Here is a 20,379-nt window from a genome sequence, read left to right as displayed (position 1 = left end):
GGATACAGCGTGAGGGGAAATGCAGGAGAGGACAGGGGCTTCATTAATATCGTTTATATCAGGATACACCGACACACACACGTTTTTTACAGTATTTCTGATTTGATCGTCCTCTGCAAAACATAATACCCACGCTGCATTGCAAAACTTACTACAAAACAAGCCATATACTGTTCGTGTTGCCAAATCCACTCAGATTCATTTATTTTTCCTCCTCGATATTACGCTGCACATCAGCGCACAAACCCTCTGATCTCTCGCTACTTGTTGACGTTCATTTTTTTGGACGTGGTGTCATTAAACTTCTCGTCACAAAAAAAAAAAAGAACGAAAGAAAAAAAGGGAGACCAGAGAAGCTCGCCTGCGATTCCAGTTGGTGATGGATGGTGTAGTGTGAAACCCCCTATCGCCGATCAGTCGTGTAGTCTGAAACACACACCGACTGAAAGACTCCCGTGTGCAGGAGATTCAGTCGTGTAGTGTGAACTGTACAGCGACCTGACCACTTGGAAAGTCGTGTAGTGTGAACTTGGCATAAGCAGCTAAAAGTTTTCTGATGATCCTAAAAGTTCAGCAGATGATCCTGAACTAACGAATTTGGTAATGAATAAACTTTTGCCTCTGATTGGCTCTGTAACGTTTTCTGTTCTCATCTACATCACAAGTAAGAACCGCTTACGATTTACCAAAGTGAACCAGGAGTTTATATAACGTGCTGATAGAATCGACTCAGATGTGACCGGGTTGAATTATCTTTTTAAAGTAAATATTACAATCAGCAAAATTACATCGTATGTATGATGCACAACGTTAATTATGTTATTTTAGGTCATGAAGAGCTTTCACGATGGTTTCTGTACGATGGTTGATGAATGGTGATGTGATGGTTGGTGCTTCGTAGCTCAAAGTCTGGATCAATCCACTGAGCTGTTAACTTAACGTGATCTTTATATATCACACGATCGGATCGGCTACTTTTAGGAAATATCGGCCGATCGCCGATAGCATAGTTTGATTAAAAATCGGCCGATACCGATTCGTAGCCGATCGATCGTTCCATCTCTAGTTATAACTGTATGATAGCAAAGCGGTCTAGCGCGCAAGCCCACCTAATGCACACCGAGATCCGAGGTGTAATCTCAGCTGTGCTATCGACCGGCCAGGCAACTACACGGTCATGTAGAGATGCTCAAGGAAAGGTTTTTCTACTGGTGCTACAGTTACATGGTCGGCAGTGCTTGGCTCTACCTAGTAGCTCTAGTCTGCGACCCTCCTCGATTGGGGGTGGGGGGCTGCAGCAGCAAATATGGATATGACTAAACTGGGAGGGAAAATTTGCATTATGGTGCAAAACGATAACGTATCAGCACAGCCGTGATTCTCGGGTACAGTGACAGGAACGCTGACTGTTAAGCATCATCCTGAGGAGCGCTTGGCTTCTTACCATTATACTCAGCTTCTCCACTTTGGGCTTCTCCTTGACCTTCTCCTTCTTCTCCTTGTCTTTCTCCTTCTTCTTCTCCTCCTTGTCGCGTTCTTTCTCCTTGGGCCGCTCCTTGTCCTTCTCCTTGTCGCGCTCCTTCTCCTTGTCCTTCTTCTTTTTCTTCTCCTTCTTGTCCTTCTTCTTCTCCTTCTCCTTGCTCTTGGTCTCTTTGACGTGGAGGAGTTTTTCGGGAAGGATGGGGGGCAGCGGGGGGAGCATGGAGGGAACCCGCGTGAAGGCCGAAGGGCTGAAGAGCGGGAGGGAGGCGGACATGGCGTCTTTGACCCCGAACGACAGTTTCCTCTCCTCCTTCAGCGTTCGGTCCTTGCTCTTGTCCCGTTTCTCTTTGTCTTTTTTGCTCTTTTCTTTATCTTTCTTCTTGTCCTTGTGTTTGTCCTTTTCTTTCTTCCCTCCGGCGGCGTCTATCCTGGCCTCGAGTCCGAGCGATAACTCCGGCCAGGGCGTCTTCAGGTCCTCGGCTAAGCCTCGCTCCTTGTCCTTGTTCTTCTTCTCCTTGTTTTTCTCCTTGTTCTTCCCTTTGTCTTTGCTCTTCTCTTTCAGACGCTCTCGGCCCTTCTTCTTCAGCTTGGTCTTGATGTCCTTCTTCAGTTTTTTCTTCAGGAGGGACGAGGCCGCGGGGTCTTTGAGCTGCGGCAGGTTGAGGGTTGGCAGCGTGGGCGTGGGAGGCGAGTTAGAAGGGGTGGTTATGTACGGGGGCACTGGTGATGCCTGGCAGGGCACAGTCTGGCCCTGATTAGCTTTTCGGATGACCTCGTCTATAGAGTCGTCCAGGGTCCAGCGGTTCGGGGCAGACGCGAGCAGGCCCGGAGGCGGTACGGGTGTGTGTTTGACCGAGTGGGTGTGTAGCGGTTTGAGCGGTGTGAGTTTGGCCGGGTGTTTCGGCGGGCCCTTCTGGAACCCATCGCTGTCGGAGTCCGAATCGTACGCGAATGGGTCATCAACACCCGCCCCGCCCGAGCACGCCCTCGCTATCACGGCCGCGATGGAGTCCTCGATGGCTTCGTCCTTGAGCTCGCCGTCGTTGGAGACGTCCTCGGAGTACGATCCGGTCAAGCCGCGCATCAAATTGGCGGGCCCTGGGCGTGGGCTTCGAGGGCTTTTGGGTCGCCCGGGCGACCTCTTTCCCGCCTTCTGTCCACTTTTCGGCGGGGTCATGGTAAAAGAGCGAGCTGGTATGGCAGACGGAGTGCCGATCCCTCTCTTGGGCGATTTATTCTTCTGACGGGCAGGGGACAGGGACGACACTTTGGGTTTGTGCCCGGGTGTCGGAGGCCCTGCGGTGGGACGAACCATGTCGAGAGGCAGAGTCGGGGACGGGGAGCGCGCCATGTGCTGGGCGTTGAGCGAACTGAGAGGCTCGCGAGGCTCAAAGCTCCACTCTGGGCTGGCGCCAGCTTTGATGCTCAGACGTGGCCGCTTGGCAGCGGGTAGAAGTCCTTCTGGCCTCGGGCTGTCTGAGCTGCGCTGGCCGAGCCAGTTCTCGTCGTTTTCTTCGTCCTCACCTTGCTCTTCCTCGTCTACCGAAACCTGCATGGCCTCGGCCGACGTGCCCATGTCCGCGGGGACCTGCTCCTCCTCCTCTTCATCTGAGACAGAAATAAAGGAGACAATTATTAAGTAAAGAAATAAAATAAATAAATAAACAGCAGCATGTTTGACAGTCGGGCATTTATTGCATTCTAACAGCTCCCGGTTGGTCATGAGACCTTTCAAATAATACGAAACAAACAAAGTATTTAGACGTCTTGACATTTTTATACACCGCTGTGTTGTTTCACCACAGCACTGCTGGGAAAATAAACTCTGCTTACTAACACACCATCACTACTGGCCAGATCACTCAACCCGAATGCAAGATGCTAAATAATATATACAAATGTATTTAATACAGTATTATGTGGATTGGGACGCAGCCATAGATTCGCACAAACTCCCATAGTCTTGTCATCCCGCCCTAGCAGAAACTGCTCCAAGCACTGCCAATTATGCCCGCTAGATGGCGCCCAGTCCACCGGTGGCAAACAGTTCGTCTCGTTTGAGGAACTTTGAAAGAGTCAGCGGCAACCTGGGTCAAAGTTCAATCAGGTGAAAGTTCAATCTCATGAGCATCGTGACAAACAGGAAGACAGGACAGAGAGACCAACAGGACAGACAGACAGGACAAACAGACCAACAGGACAAGACAGACAGGACAAGACAGACCAACAAGACAAGAAAGGCCAACAGGACAGGGCAGACAGACAGACCAACAGGACAGACAGGACAGAACAGAAGAAAGGACAGACAGGACAGAGAGACCAACAGGACAAGACAGACAGGACAAGTCAGACAGACCAACAGGAAGACAGGACAGTACGGAAGAAAGGACAGACAGGACAGACACACCAACAGGACCGGACAGACAGACCAACAAGGCAAGATAGGCCAACAGGACAGGGCAGACAGACAGACCAACAGGACAGACAGGACAGAACAGAAGAAAGGACAGACAGGACAGAGAGACCGACAGGACAAGACAGACAGGACAGACAGACCAACAGGAAGACAGGACAGAACGGAAGAAAGGACAGAGAGGACAGACACACCAACAGGACAAGACAGACAAGACAAGACAGACACACCAACAGGACAGGACAGACCAACAGGACAAGACAGACAGGACAGACAGACCAACAAGACAAGATAGGCCAACAGGACAGGGCAGACAGACAGACCAACAGGACAGACAGGAAGACAGGACAGAACAGAAGAAAGGACAGACAGGAAGACAGACAGGACAGAGAGACCAACATGACAAGACAGGACAGACAGGAAGACAGGACAGACAGGACAGTCAGACAGACCAACAGGACAAGACAGGACAGACAGGCAGGACAGAGAGATCAACATGACAAGACAGACAGGTCAAGACAAACAGACCAACAGGACAGACAGACAGACGTGGTGCAGGAGAATTCAGAAGCTAAATTCCACTCTAGTAAAATGTTTGTGCACCTGTACACACACACACACACACACACACACACACACACACACACACACACACACACACACACACACACACGTGCCGACTCCTGCGCCGTCGGTTAAAGGTGGGTGTCAGGAGCACGGCGGAGGAGGCCGGTGGTTTCTCTCTGACACCCTCTATTATAAATAGTGTAATCTATATGGTAATACTGTTGTATTCTATAGGAGCTGAATGAGGAGCAGATAACATTGTGACTTTGGGCTTTTCTTCCGCTATGGTAATAGTTATCAAAGGTTATTTGAGAACGACACGCCGGCCGCACCGTGATTGGCCGAGCCTGGTTATTTACGATATGAATTATGATAAAGATGATGTCTCTGCTCCTCCCGCGCTCTCGCCGAGGAGCCTCGCCGCACAATAAATTGCGATCGTTAATCACAGCGGGCTTTGTGCTGCCCTGATTACCCGCCGACGCCACCGCCGCGTAATAAGAATTTTTATTTAAAGGAAGAATATGGATTTGTCATCGCTTCCTTAGTGCAAATGAAACTGACAATATTTTACGATGCTGACATTTAATTTGTTTTTTTTTGTCTTTCTTTTTTTTTTAAGAAAGGAAAGCAGGGAAGGAGAGAGAGAGCACGCAGCATTTGCATTTTATGGCTCTATCCTGCTTCTTTCCTGCACGGCTGAGTATCTCTCCACTAAAGAGAAGTGAAGGACCTTAATGACTCAGAGCTGCGGTACTAACAGGAGAGAAGGAAGAACGGAAGAAAGAGTCGGTACGTTTAAAATCAGATCGGACGTAAATAAGAAACGTGAAGGCGAAGGACCAGAAAGTGGTGACTGAGGGTCTGTCCGAAAACTTAGTGATCTTTCTACACAGGTGCTTTTCACATCATCCAAGGCCGTAGCATCCGCTATATGGCCAAAAGTATTTAAAAAACAAATAATATTAAAACAGAGTGACTTCTGTGTGATCTTTTCAACTAGAACAGCCGCCACTCCTCTGAGAAGGCTTCTCACAACACTTTAAGGAATGTCTGTGGGAATTTGTGCCCATTCAGTCAACAGAGCATTCAGCTGATGTTCCGGTTCATTCCAGAGCTGTTGAGTGGGGCTGAGGTCAGGACTTTAAACCGGAACAGGAAAGGGCCTTCCCTAAACTGTTGCTGAAAAGTTGGAAGCACAGAATTTCCTTTATATCATTGATTTATGAAACCTGTTAACAATCGCTGTGCCTGAAAAATATTAATTCAATAATTAGAAGGGTGTCCCAATACTTTTGTCCATGTATTGTAGAGCTGAATGTGTGTGTGTGTGTGTGTGAGAGATTTTTCCCTCTTTTGCCTGCTCCTGTATTTAGGGTTTGCCCCAGCGGATACCAGACTTGGCACAGTTTATACACCGGATGCCCGTCCTGATGCAATCCTCCTATTTTTATCCAGACTTGGAGCCCCCCCCCCCCCCCCCCTCCTAAATTATGGAAAAGACCACCGTCACGGGGTTAAAAATGTCCAGCATGCTGATCTGATCATTAACACTGAATAGCAACAGACCTCCTCAATGTACGGGTCTAGCATTATGGCCTGTGGCGTTCTCATGAGTCAGCGGTCATCGTTCGAGTCCATCTTGATCAATTATCAGTGTTCGGCTTTATCACCGAGACGCTTTTATATAGGAATCATCATCATATGGTACCATAAAGGATTGTGGGAGGATTGCAGGCAGTTATAGCCTAGTAGTTAAGGTACTGGACTGGTAATCAGAGGGTCGCTGGTTCAAGCCTCACCACTTCCAGGTTGCTGCTGTTGGGCCCTTGAGCAAGGCCCTTAACCCTCAATTGCTCAGACTGTATACTGTCACAGTACTGTAGGGCTGCCGCGATTGGTCGACGATAAAAATGTGTCAATGTCAATATTGTAAGTCCATGCATCGTTTTTAAAACTTTGTTTATAAACCATCCTGTTTTATTTCTACAACGTTTCCGTTCATATAAGCGTTCACATGATTCCCTCAGCACTACATGGCGCGTGCACGACCTCGGTCGTATTTGGTCCCGTCACTGGTTGGCGGCATTAAGCGCAGTCTTAAAAAATGCCGTCTGCACCAGTCAGAGGCCGATTGTAGAGCTTTCAAAGACCCAAATCATCAAAAGTTATGTGATACTCAAAACTGGTACAAAACAAAAAGGTGGTCTTGTACACTGTGCAAAGCATCGATGGTACCACAGCAGCACAAGTGCCATGCTGCACGTCTATATCGTTTCATTAAGCTTCTTAATCGCGGAGATCTTGGAATACCGTATTTTTTAGCGAGTTCAGTTAGACCGCCGCGCACTTCGCTGTGTTGGGCTCGTGATTTTTGCAGCGGCGCTCAAAGCGCAAAAATCTTCTCATGTTAAACACCACTTTGTTTACATGGCTTAGAGTTTGAAGTAAGTGTTGAGTGAAGGTGTAGATTAGAATCTGGGCTCATTCTGTCGTTACTGTACGCTGGACTTAATGAGACGTGTTCACATCTAACTGTTTTATTTCTGCTATACGTTGAAGCACTTTGCTTTGAGTACAGAACGCCATAAACACGTGCTGCACTTTTTTAAATATGGATCACTTGAGAATGTGATAATATATGGACATAAACCCTGTTTACATTTAGTTTTGTGCTGTATTATTATGCCGCACAGTTTGCTGTTAAAATATAAGAAGCTTAAATTAGATTCTGAATTAAATTTTTTGGAGGAAAATTAATCGTTTAGATGAATCGACTAATCGATAAAATAGTCTATAGATTAATCGATAGAAAACTAGTCGTTAGTGGCAGTCCTACAGTACTGTAAGTCGTTTTAAGTATTCAGCTCAAATCAATAATCAATAATCACAGCATGAGACGCTGGGCGGCTTTTATTTCTAACAAAGTCCAATTTTTGTTCCAATCCCAGAAATGAATCCGACTTCTCCGCTACTGCAGAAGAAATGCAAACAAACATGAGCCCGAGCAGGAGTGGTAATTGATTGTGTCATTTACAGACGGGACGCGATAGCTGGAGCCGCAGAGCCAAAAATGGCAGAGAGAAATGAAAACAAGCTCAGACGAATGTTGGGAAGTAATTAAAATGAAGAGATAAGAGAAGGAAACGGGGCGGAGGGGACGGGGGAAAAAAACGGGAGAGTGAGAACACACTGGGAACGTGTCATCTTAGCCCAGTCGGCGTCTCTCCGAATACACGGGACGACTAAAAATTGTGGGTCACGCTGGATGGGAAACCGGGCTGTCGTTAAGATGCACCTTCACTGCTATGCTTCACATGTAGATCCTGGATTAGGAGGAGCTGTAATTAACATCAGGTCGTTTACTGGGGCTCCGATCAATGAGGAAACGAATAACAAACCTGACGGAGCTGAATGAGAAAAGATAAGACTCGATTACTCGCAACTGAGACTCCAGTCTGGGTTCTGTGTGAGTGTTTCTTGGATCTTCCTGCATGTTTGAGCAAAAAAATTTAAATCTGTTCATTTTTAAATGACTAAGAAGAAGCCAATCCACCTTCTGCCTTCACCTTCTATAAGAGAAAGACTTCTCGGGAAGATCTCATGACAGACATGAATGGTTGGCTGCGTTAGTATTGGAGCATTCAGCAAACAAGGAGAGCAACAACCATTTTATTACCTCACACCGCCGCCTTCTTGTCTCTTTGGATGAACTCATTAATTTCTTTATATTATTTTAAAATCGTTGCTTTTGAAGATTGTTTGCTGGAAAACTTTTTGTGGTTGGACAAGCTTGGTTGCCAAAACTAAAACTGGGCTCAATTTCCCCCAAGACGCACTTCAAACCCTCGAGGAAAGCCTTTCCAGAATGGCGGAGGCTTTTCAAGGGTGGCTCAATGGGTAGCACTGTCGCCTCCCAGCTTGAAGGTCCTGGGTTCGATCCCCAGGTGGAGTGGTCTGGGTCCTTCCTGTGTAGAGTTTGCATTTTCCTCCGGGAGCTCCGGTTTCCTCCCACAGTACAAAGACGTGCAGCAAGTGAGGTGAACTGGAGATACTAAATTGTCCATGAATGTGTTTGACATTAAAACCTGTAAAATACGGCGTTTGTATCGTCTCAGTCCAGTGCAGATTCTGTCTGACCAGTCAGCGGTCTGCACCGTTTCTCACCCAACAATACCATGAAGAGGGGTAAATGAATTACTAGTACTGAGATATAACAAGGGTCACTAAATGTGGGTGGCACTGTCGCCTCACAGCAAGAAGCATTCAAACTCCATCAACTCTAAAATTTTGCAGTACGTACATCATATGGCCAAAAGTATTTGGACACCTGACCATGAGCTTGTTGGACATCCCATTATAAAGACAAATGGTAGCAGCCGCTCTTCTTAGAAGGCTTCTCACAAGACTTAAGTGTGTCCACTCAGCCAAAAAGGGGGAAGCATTTGTTTGGCTGGGTACTGACGCTGGTTAAGAAAGCCTCAGTAGATGTTCCGGTTCATTCCAGAACTGTTGAGTGGGGTTGAGGTCAGGGCTCTGTGCAGGACACTGAAGTTTCTTCAAACTGAGCTTTTCTTCATGTATTTATAGAGCTTGCTCATTCTGGAACAGTTCATTTTCTTTATATACTGATTAATTACACCTGTTAGCAATTGTCATGGCTACAACACGTGAATCCACAGACTAGAAGGGGTGTCCCAATACTTTTGTCTATATAGTGTACCAGAGGGTGCACCAGATCATGTAAACTCTGGCCGTCATACATTATTTGACCTTCTAATTTCCACCAGATCACTGTCCCCCAGTACACTGCAATAATTGCAGTGTTCCACATAATAGTCAAAAAGTATGTGGACACTGGACATTTTATTCCAAACCATGGAGATTTATATGGAGTTGGCAGCACCTTCACAGCTAAAAATATTTATTTATTTATTAAGATTGTAACGTCATGTTTTACACTTTTGGTTACATTCATGACAGGAACGGTAGTTACTCAATACACAAGATTCATCAGTTCACAAGTTTATATCAAACACAGTCATGGACAATTTAGAGTCTCCAGTTCACCTCACTTCACGTCTTTGGACTGTGGGAGGAAACCCACACAGACACGGGGAGAACATGCAAACTCCACACAGAAAGGACCCAGACCGCCCCACCTGGGGACCGAACCCAGGACCTTCTTGCTGTGAGGCGACAGTGCTACCCACCTAGATTTCCTTCACTCCTGTGTGCTTTAAATCTGCGTCTCTCTCACAGACTCATCGTAGTCGTTGCTTGCTTTGCTTTTGCCTCTAATGCTGGGTATATTTTTGCAGATATCTGACACTACACTGATCTGTTCATTCCAGTCGTCAGGAATCACTGATGACCTTTTAGCCGTCCAGCCTAATAAACTAATCAGCTTTAACATTAAAGCTCTGCGTATCGGGGAATATGGACATATTTAATTTAGCGCGCTGGTATGATAAGAGTTAAATTTACACTCATTGATTTTGTAATCTCATGTTGCTCGTTCAGGTAATTACAGTTTCAGGTAATTGCAGCATGCAGGCCGATGCAGATGGTTTTGGGATTGGGATTGGTGTGAGTGTGGTGTTCAGGTTGGATATAATAGCTGATTAGATTCTTTACTTAATCCGTCGTATTTGTGGGGATTTGCAGGTCTGGAATGAGCAAGATGGACAAAATCACTCTCATCATTATCAATACTATTGAGGAGAGATGTACTGAGATCATTTTATTACCTCACGCCACCTTTTTCTTTTCTCTTTGGATGAACTCATTATTATTCATTTCTTTATATTATTTTAAAATCGTCGCTTTTTGAAGATTGTTTGCTGGACAACTTTTTGTGCTTGGACAAGCTTGGTTGCCAAAACTTAAACTAGGCTCAAATTTTCCAAGATGCACTTCAAGATACACAGCTTTTCTAGCTGTGAAGGGTGGCTCAGTGGGTAGCACCGTCACCTCCCAGCATGAAGGTCCTGGGTTCGATCCCCAGGTGGGGTGGTCCAGGTCCTTTCTATGTGGAGTTTGCATGTTCTCCCTGTGTCTATGTGGGTTTCCTCCTGGAGCTCCGGTTTCCTCCCACAGCACAAAGACGTGCAAGTGAGGTGAATTGGAGATACTAAATTGTCCATGACTGTGTTTGTGATTAAACTCTTGAACTGATGAATCTTGTGTAATGAGTAACTACCGTTCCTGTCATGAATGTAACCAAAGTGTAAAACATGACGTTAAAATCATAATAAATAAATAAAAACCTTCAGTCTAAACAATAGTTTTGTCCACAATGTTCTAAAAAAACTGAATTGTGGGGAAAAACAGAAATGCTTTCAATGTTCCTCTGGAAATTCAGAAAACTACTGAAAGTAAAGCTATATTTCCAGTGCACGGTACCTTACAGTACAACACAGTACACATCAGAAACCAGAACCGTCTGTACCTTATATAATGCTTTGTTGGGCGCCAGTGAAAGTAGGACGAGTGTCTACAGGTGAGGCTGCATCCTCCACCACACACTGAGAGCAAATAGTACCGACAGCAGGACGGTTTTCTCATCATGGTGTTTCATTTTCTTTCTTTCCTGTCTTCATGTTTTAACTTCACGGGTTTGATAAAAATTGATTGCGGTTTAGATGTTAAATACGGCGTCTGTATCGTCTCAACCCAGCGCTGATTCTGTCTGACCAGTCAACGGTCTGCACGGTTTCTTACCCAACCATACGGCTCGCTTCAGTACGCTCGAGCCTCTGGTGAAGAGGGGTAAGTGTATTACTGGTACTGAGATATAACAAGGGTCACTTAATGTGGCCTCACAGCAAGAAGGTCCTGGGTTCGATTCCCAGGTTGAGCGAGCCGGGTCCTTTCTGTGTGGAGTTTGCATGTTCTTCCCGTGTCTGTGTGGGTTTCCTTCGGGAGCTCCGGTTTCCTCCCACAGTCCAAAGACGTGCAAGTGAGGTGAACTGGAGATACTAAATTGTCCATGACTGTGTTCGATATTAAACTTGTGAACTGGTGAATCTTGTGTAATGAGTAACTACCGTTCCTGTCATGAATGTAACCAAAGTGTAAAACATGATCCTAATAAATAAATAAACAGTAGCGGTCTGGCACGGATTAATTCTGTTTACATTATTTCTTATGGGAAAAATAGGTTTAACTAACAAACATTTTGACTTAAGAACGGCCCTTCGGCACCAATTAAATTTGTAAGTCAAGGCTCTACTGTATATATATAATGTGGGATTTGTTTTAATATTTAATTTCAGTTTTTTTTTTTTTACACAAAGAGGGAAATGTGCAGCATTGGTTTGCACAGTTTGTACCTACCTCAGAAACAAAAGCGCATTCATTATTTAGATAAATAAAAGATAAGCACAAATACGGTATTGTATTTTATTATTAAGAGAAATAATAAAAGGAAACTTTGTCATAATTTGTCTTCAATTTCATTTTCTTTAAAAAAATATCGGGGAAAAATCGTATCGTATCGTGAACCCATTATCACGAATCGTATCGCATCGTGGGTAGCAGGTACGGTCTTGGCGTTATTAAGAGAGCATTCTTCGTAACTGGAAATATATCTGTACGCTAAACGATAAAGAAATCGCAGACGAGGAGCCTGAACACGACTTTGGAGTGACTTTGACCTCGCAAGTGCAACAAGTTCTCAGGCGGCACAGCAGCTCCTCCGTTCTCTGGCTCTCGTGACCTTCACGTCCATGAGAGACTGAAGGGGGGGGGAAGGCTTCCGGAGGCTTCCGCCTGTAACTTATTCAAGAAAGAGCTTTGAATAATTGTCCCGCAATATGAGTCTGCCTGATTAATTGCTTGAGATAAGGGCTGATTCGTTCTCTCTCTCTCTCCCGGCAAGGCCTTCCAGTACAGCCTGCTGATTCTCCTAATCACCCTAGTGTACCATCAAACACCGCAGCGTGTGTGTGTGTGTGTGTGTGTGTGTGTGTGTGTGGGTAACAGGAAAGAAAAGAACTGTTTTCGGGTTAGGTTGGGGTACAGATGGTGGCTCTTCTTTATGATGTTTCTTTCTTGTGATCTTCCTCATGATCCACACACACACAGGGCGGTGTGGGATGAGGGCAGTAAACAATGGCGGCCCATCAGCGCTCGCTCTTTCAAGCTAGTTGTGCTAAAAACACTGGGATGATAAATGACTTGTATTGCTTCGAAAAAATAAATAAGCAGAAGCAGGTGGGAAACAGAAAGTTTCCTTCCACAGTTTACCGATAAGCACACGAGGGTTTTGTAGCGTCACGCCGCTGCCCACGCGCCACACGATTGCTCTTCTTTTGAACCCTCGGCCAAACTCACAGATCTACACGAAGGAAAACGATCGGGCGCGAACACAACCTGACTGTGACCTGAGGTCAGACCCCCGACCACGATCTATACACTGATCAGCCATAACATTAAAACCACCTCCTTGTTTCTACACTCACTGTCCATTTTATCAGCTCCACTTACCACATAGAAGCACTTTGTAGTTCTACAATTACTGACTGTAGTCCATCTGTTTCTCTACATGCTTTTTTTAACCTGCTTTCACTCTGTTCTTCATTGTTCAGGACCCCCACAGAGCAGGTATTATTTAGGTGGTGGATCATTCTCAGCACTGCAGTGACACTGACATGGTGGTGGTGTGTTAGTGTGTGTTGTGCTGGTATGAGTGGATTAGACACAGCAGCGCTGATGGAGTTTTTAAATACCGTGTCCACTCACTGTCCACTCTATTAGACACTCCTACCTAGTCGGTCCACCTTGTAGATGTAAAGTCAGAGACAGTCGCTCATCTATTGCTGCTGTTTGAGTCGGTCACAGGACGCTGCCCACGGGGTGCTGTTGTCTGGATATTTTTTTTGTTGGTGGTTGGTGGACTATTCTCAGTCCAGCAGTGACAGTGAGGTGTTTTAAAACTCCAGCAGGAAACCCACACAGACACGGGGAGAACATGCAAACTCCACACAGAAAGGACCCGGACCTCCCCACCTAGGGATCGAACCCAGGACCTTCTTGCTGTGAGGTATTTTCTCTAAGCTTAACCTAACCAGAGCCCAAGGAAATCCCACCCAAGCTCGTCCAACTGTCGCTGAAGGCTATTCCATCTGAGCTTCTAAGATCTAAGCAACACCCAAGGAAATACAGTCCAGGCTTGACCCAACCGTATGATCTAAAACTCAGCCATGAGCTAAAACCAAACTTTATCATAAACAAGAACAATAAGTTCATATTTATCATATAGTTTGACTTTTGCATGTTTTATTGAGAATGTCCCGTGTTCCACATGTAATACACCTAAGAGCATATAAAATATGGACAGTGGTATCGTTCAGGAGTACAAATGAACCAACAAATCAATAATCCAAAAGATTTCTGACAGGATTATTTTTTTGACAACAGATTGATCTAAGTTGCAGCTGTAATTTATAAGTAAGGCCCAACCTATTTAACATTTATCATTTGTGCAGCGTTCAAGTGCCTCAAGTTTCCTGGTTATGAGGCGTCCTAGTGTAACCGAGCGTCTTTAGAGTTTGCTGAGTTTATAAAGAAAGAAATAAACTCTACATAGACTAACTATCTGGAGCAGAAAACTTTACTGGCCTGTTCTTTTGAGGTGCAGCACAGAGACGATCACGTGTATAGAGAAGCGACACTTTTACATCGATTATGGAATCCACAAAGGGACAAAATGCACTTAATACATAAACACTAGGGATGTAACGATACACTCTACCCACGATGTGATGTGATTAACGATACTGAGATCATGATACGATTTTTTCCCATTTTTTTTTTTTTTTAAACAAAATGAAATTGAAGACAAATTATGACAAAGTTTCCTTTTATCATTCCTCTTTAAAATAAAATAAAATACTGTATTTGTGCTTATCTTTTATTTATCTAAATAATGAATGTCCTTTTTTTCTGAGGTTGGTACAAACTATGCAAAAACAAAGCTGCACATTTACCTTTGTGTGTAAAAAAAACAAACTGAAATCCCACATTAAATAAATAAATGAATAATACAAATGAAGAAAGTATCTTCACATCAATAAATTTTGGCTGGAAAATTCAGAACCTGGCAACCCTGTAGTGACGTCAACCAGGCGAGGTGAATAGCACCAGCGCCCTCTGCTGTTTAAAGTGAATATCGATTCATTATTCATGTAAACTCATGTGAATCGTTACACATGTGAATCGATTTTTAACTGTCTTGTGGTGCATCGTTACATCCCTAGTAAACACCCATCAAACATAGTCAGCACACGACAGCACAGAAAAGTCTCTTACGCTAGCAATCCTACGGCAATTCAGTTAGCAATCGGTTAGTCAAAATGGCCAAGATATTAAAAAGTAAAGCAGTTTTAAACACGACTCGGGTCACTGAGTTTGAAAAACTAACAACAGATTCTGTGGACGCAGAAAGAAGGAGGGGGTCAAAACACGGACGAGTATTTCTGTCTTTGAGATTGTTGCTGGATGTTCCAGGTTTACGTTCACTGAGCCACCAAATCATGGCTCAAAGATATTTTCTCTAAGCTTAACCTAACCATAGCCCAAGGAAACCCCACCCAAGCTCGATCCATCTGTCGTTCAAGGGTATTCCATCTGAGCTAAATCTAAGCAGAACCCATGAAAATCCAGTCCAGGCTTGACCCAACCGTATGATCCAAAACTCGGCTATGAGCTACGGTCAGGAAACCAAAGCTTGAGAGCATTTTATCTGACCCAAACATGGCTGTTACTCAACGTTCAACCATTAAGGTAGAGCTGTGCTGTGTATTGTAGCTTCCATGTATTCTATCATTTAATTTATGAGTGTAATTTAATGACTAATGTCAAATGTGACACTTTTCTTATTAGAAAAAACAAGGTCTGTAAAATTAAGCACTTTTTCCCGTGAGTTTAGTACGGCCCTACTTACAAGTGTTACGCAATATGCTGGTATTGTCATTAAAACAATAAAAAATACGTGAAACGTGTCACACGGACACAAGATTAGAGTTTCCCCAGAGATGGACGTGAGATCAGGAGGCTAAAAGACAAAAAAGAGAGATTTTCACACGGCGACGGTTCTATCTGCTTTGATCACGGCTCTTTCTTTCAGGCTCCTGAGGAGACAGACTGGCTGGGGCACCCTCATGTTCTCAAAGCCAAACATCAGAACTACACCGAAGTAACGCTAGCCTTCTCTTCTCTTTTTTCCCTCTCTTTCTCTGTCTCTATCCGTAGATCAGGGGCCCTGATCGCGCTTTGCGATTAGAGGACCGCAGAAGTCGGCCTGCCCCCAAAACAAAGTGTTTTTAAGGCTTCTGTTTTTCCGAGGCCTGGCGCCACTGGGAGAACAGTAAACAATAAACACGGACGGATGTTGTGGGGCACGTACGCACACACACACACCTCGCACGCCCGGGTCTTCGGTGCCGGCGCGTACGTTGCGGCCTGATGAATCATTTTGGCTGCATCGAGAGGCAGAGCGTGGAGGCGTCGTGTCGGTGAACGTCAGACGCTGTCATCACCCACAGACAGCTTCGGCATACGGCTGCTGGACGAGCGCACATTTCTACCATCACCTACACGCACCTACACGCACCTGCTTTCCTGTAGCGTCCGCGCGGCTAGCCAAAACAAGCCGCGGTGGCGGGGCGGTGTCGATCTGCTAAGCGAGACGCGAAAACATTCACGGCCGCTCGGTGGAAGGAGAGCAAAGCGAGAGGCCGATGTTTTTAACCCTGTTAAATAAACAGGTCCAAATTGACTCGGCGTTATCTTTACATCACGCTGGGCTCTCGGGAAAAGAGCCGCTCGAGTCGAACACTTAAGAGCCAACTCGTGGCAAATTGACTTCTACTTCAAAGTGCGCAATTATGTCTTTCAGCAATTAGAGAGGTCGAGAAAAGGGCCTCGCTTGAGGTTTGCCAGTGAACCGGTGGAGGAATGCCCCCGGAGCGGGCCGAACAGGAACACACACACGCCCATTAGCCGGGTCGAAACGAGGGCTAAAACCTCTCCACACGCTCGTGTGAGCCAGACGCCGTACACGTCTCCGCGCTGGCATCGGCGAAAGAAAAGCATTAAGCGCTCCAATCAAGGGTACGAAACCAAAACACGGGGGAGGATTTTTCTCCAATCGTTTCCAGGTCGTAACGGCGCACGGCGGCCGGACGATATCTCCGCTGGCTTTGAAAATCGCAGAAGTTTGTTTTCACTCTGCTCTTCTGCCGGCTTTTCATGCTAATAACGCGCTCCTATCGGAGGCAATTAGAGTTGCGCGCGATGCCTATCGGCGCCACGTTACCCGCGCGGAGAAAGAAAACGTTTGCTTTTGAGAGAGCGCGCGGCGTAAACAGATAAGCCGGGCCGCGGGTCCTCTGTAAACACTTTGTTCTGACTGTAGGTGGGTAACGCCGGCCTGACGGTCGAGCCGATGAGCCGCGGCTACCGCCGGCGCTGTCCGGTACACAGACACAAGCACAGTGAGAAAGAGGAGGCCAGTAAAAGCGCTCTGCACATTCTTCATGAATTTAGGAGACTTTTTTTATATCAAGGTATTTAAAATGAATTAGGAGGCTGAATGTGAAAGTGGTTGAAAACGCTGCTGCCAAGAACTCCTTCCAGTCTTCAAAATAAAGACGTCCCAGCACTTATAATAAATAAATTCCATTAATTTAAACTTTGCAGGCTTACTATTCAATCTTTACACTGAAACTCAGGAAATACTCAGTTCTATTTTTATTATTTGCTTTTGTTTTGTTTTGTACTGTTAAGTATTTGTTGTATTATGCTACAGGGGCTTTAATTTCCTTCGGGATCAATAAAGTATCTATCTGTCCGTCCGTATTTTATTGTGTAAAACCTTTTATTTCTGATTTTTCCACCATAAAAGCCAAATCAGTTAGTGGTTTAATAATTAGTAATAAATTAGTTAAAAGTCAGTCAGAATTAGTAATAAATTAGTTAAACCTAGTAATAATTTATGTTATTACAACAGACGTACTGTTACGTACTATTATTAAAACATGTTTAAATCAGGTCATTTTATTATTTGCTTTTAAATAAATAATTAAACCAAGTAAAATAAAACCAAATAAAACCGAAATGCTTCATATTTACAAATCTGAACATAAATATCTAGATTTATGCACATTATTCAGTTCAATTTGTCTGATTTGCCAATTTCCAGGATCCTACAAAGAAACTAGAAACACAGAGTGACCGCAATATTATCAACAAACCAATCGTGTACGCAGTCATGAGCAGCTCATGGTACAAAATGTAGGCACGTTGGATGAACGTCAGTATTTTATTGTGTAAAACCTTTTATTTTTTATAAATTCTTAATACATTTCTGAAGCTTCTATTTACATTAAGTTATTTAAAATTAATTAAGATGCTGAATGTGAATTGTAAAAAAAAATTACTATTTTTAATAATAATCCACAAAACAAGAGCCAGGAACTCCTTTCACACCTCTGACATGGGGACCCCCGTCTTAAAGATCTATGACAATCCAGCATTTTTAATAAATAAAATCTACATTTTACATTTTTTACTTTAAGCAGACACTTTTATCCAAAGTGACTTACGGTACTGGAACGGTATTCAGTCTAAGCAATTGAGGGTTAAGGGCTTTACTCAAGGTGGTGGGGCTTGAACCAGTGACCTTCTGATTACTAGTCCAGTACCTTAACCACTAGGCTACAACCTCCCGCTATATCTATATATTCAAATATTAGAAGCACGTTGGATGAACGTCGACTATCAGGATTTTATTGTGTAAAACTTTTAATTTTTTATAAATTATTCATGAATTTAGGAAACTTTTATTTATATTAAGTTATTTAAAATGAATTAAGAGGCTGAATGTGAAATGTAAAAAAACATAATTTTAATAAAAATCTACAAATAAAGCCAGGAACTCCTTTCACCTCTGACATGGGGACCCCCGTCTTAAAAAATAAAATGTATATATTCAAATATTGGAAGCTCATTGGATGAACTTCTACCTTCAGTATTTTATTGTGTAGAACCTTTTATTTTAAATCATTTCTAAATAAATTTAGGAAACTAAACTCCTTCCACCTCTGACATGGGGACCCCATCTTAAAAAATAATGAAGACCAGTTTTTTTAATAAATAAAATCCATTAATTTAAATATTGGAAGCATGTTGGATGGACGTCTACCTTCAGTATTTTATTGTGTAAAACTTATTTCTGATTTTTCCACCATTAAATCCATATCAGTTAGTGGTTTAATAATTAGTAATAAATTAGTTAAACCTAGTAATAATTTATGTTATTACAACAGACGTACTGTTACGTACTATTATTAAAACATGTTTAAATCAGGTCATTTTATTATTTGCTTTTAAATAAATAATTAAACCAAGTAAAATAAAACCAAATAAAACCGAAATGCTTCATATTTACAAATCTGAACATAAACATAAAAATTTCCAGCATCCTACAAAGAAATAAGAAACACAGAGTGACCACAATATTATCAACAAACCAATCGTGTACGCAGTCATGAGCAGCTCATGGTACAAAATTCCAGACTCCAAATCTCTGGAGGACAGAGAGTACGACAGGTCGCTCCGGGAGAACAACAGAGAGCCTACAGATAACCACAAAGCTTCAGGAATCATGGTGATAATGCAGCATTATTTATAAACAGTAATACTGATGTTAAGATTATAATCTATAGTCAGTCAACTGATAGAGAAAGTAAAAGTTATAAATAATGAAAATAAAGCAACAATGAGAGTTTAAAGCGCAACAATAATATTGATGATATTGATTTACAAGGTTACATTTAAGGTTTAGTTTGTTATGTTAATATTCTATGACCATTTACATCTTCCAGGACCAGAATGAAGCCGGAAGAACCTTACGGTGCCAATGCCTTGAGAAATACATTAACAAAAGGTTATTTACTGATCTTTAGGGGCACCACTATAATAAAAACTGTTATTAGATGTGTGTGTGTGTGTGTGTGTGTGTGTGTGTGTGTGTGTGTGTACATATACATCAGTGTGTGTATGAGACGGTATAAAAATATTACATTTATGCAGGTCACCCGTTTCAGTTAGCGTTTACTTAGTAAACACATCATGGCGTGACATTCAAACACCAAAATACTACAAACATACAAACGGCAAAGAAAGAAATCCTAAACACGCCCTAAAACATCCTCTACAGCAAAAGGTTCCTAGATCTTTTCATTCTGGGTCTCGTTTGTGTGCAAAAAAGTCCTAAAAATCCAAATATCCTTTATTTAGATGTATTTTATAACTCCAGTTATTTTACTTTTAAGCACATCAGGTGTAAATTCATAGATGTCTTGTTTTTATCATTACTGTACACTATACAATCTAAGCAATAAGGGTTAATGGCAACCTGGTGGTGGTGGGGCTTGAACCGGCAACCTTCTAATTATTAGTCCAGTACCTTAACTACTGAGCTACAACTGCCCACTGTTTTGATGTGAAGGCCCACAGATGCATTAATGACTGTTCGGTGTAGATAGATATTATAACTACAACCTATCAGCCATAACATTAAAACCACCTCCTTGTTTCTACACTCACTGTCCATTTTATCAGCTCCACTTACCATATAGAAGCACTTTGTAGTTCTACAATTACTAACTGTAGTCCATCTGTTTCTCTACACGCTTTGTTAGCCCTCTTTCATGCTGGTCTTCAATGGTCAGGACCACCACATGACCACCACAGAGCAGGTATTATTTAGGTGGTGGATCATTCTCAGCACTGCAGTGACACTGACATGGTGGTGGTGTGTTAGTGTGTGTTGTGCTGGTATGAGTGGATCAGACACAGCAGCACTGCTGGAGTTTTTAAATACCGTGTCCACTCACCGTCCACTCTAT

General features: G+C 43.6%; 1 protein-coding gene across 1 annotated transcript in view; it reads right to left on the bottom strand.

The window, feature by feature from the left end:
* Positions 1–20,379, bottom strand: part of taf3 (TAF3 RNA polymerase II, TATA box binding protein (TBP)-associated facto) — a 105,415-nt gene that overhangs the window by 33,520 nt on the left and 51,516 nt on the right. The window contains exon 3 of the mRNA XM_062996776.1: positions 1,445–3,090. Within this exon, the coding sequence (XP_062852846.1) occupies positions 1,445–3,090 (1,646 nt within the window). The remainder of the gene's footprint in view (positions 1–1,444; positions 3,091–20,379) is intronic.

Source organism: Trichomycterus rosablanca, chromosome 1 (assembly GCF_030014385.1).
Source record: "Trichomycterus rosablanca isolate fTriRos1 chromosome 1, fTriRos1.hap1, whole genome shotgun sequence".
NCBI classification, from domain to species: domain Eukaryota; kingdom Metazoa; phylum Chordata; class Actinopteri; order Siluriformes; family Trichomycteridae; genus Trichomycterus; species Trichomycterus rosablanca.
The sequence above is the reverse complement of the archived record's forward strand: the minus strand, read 5'-3'. Positions and strand labels throughout refer to the sequence as shown.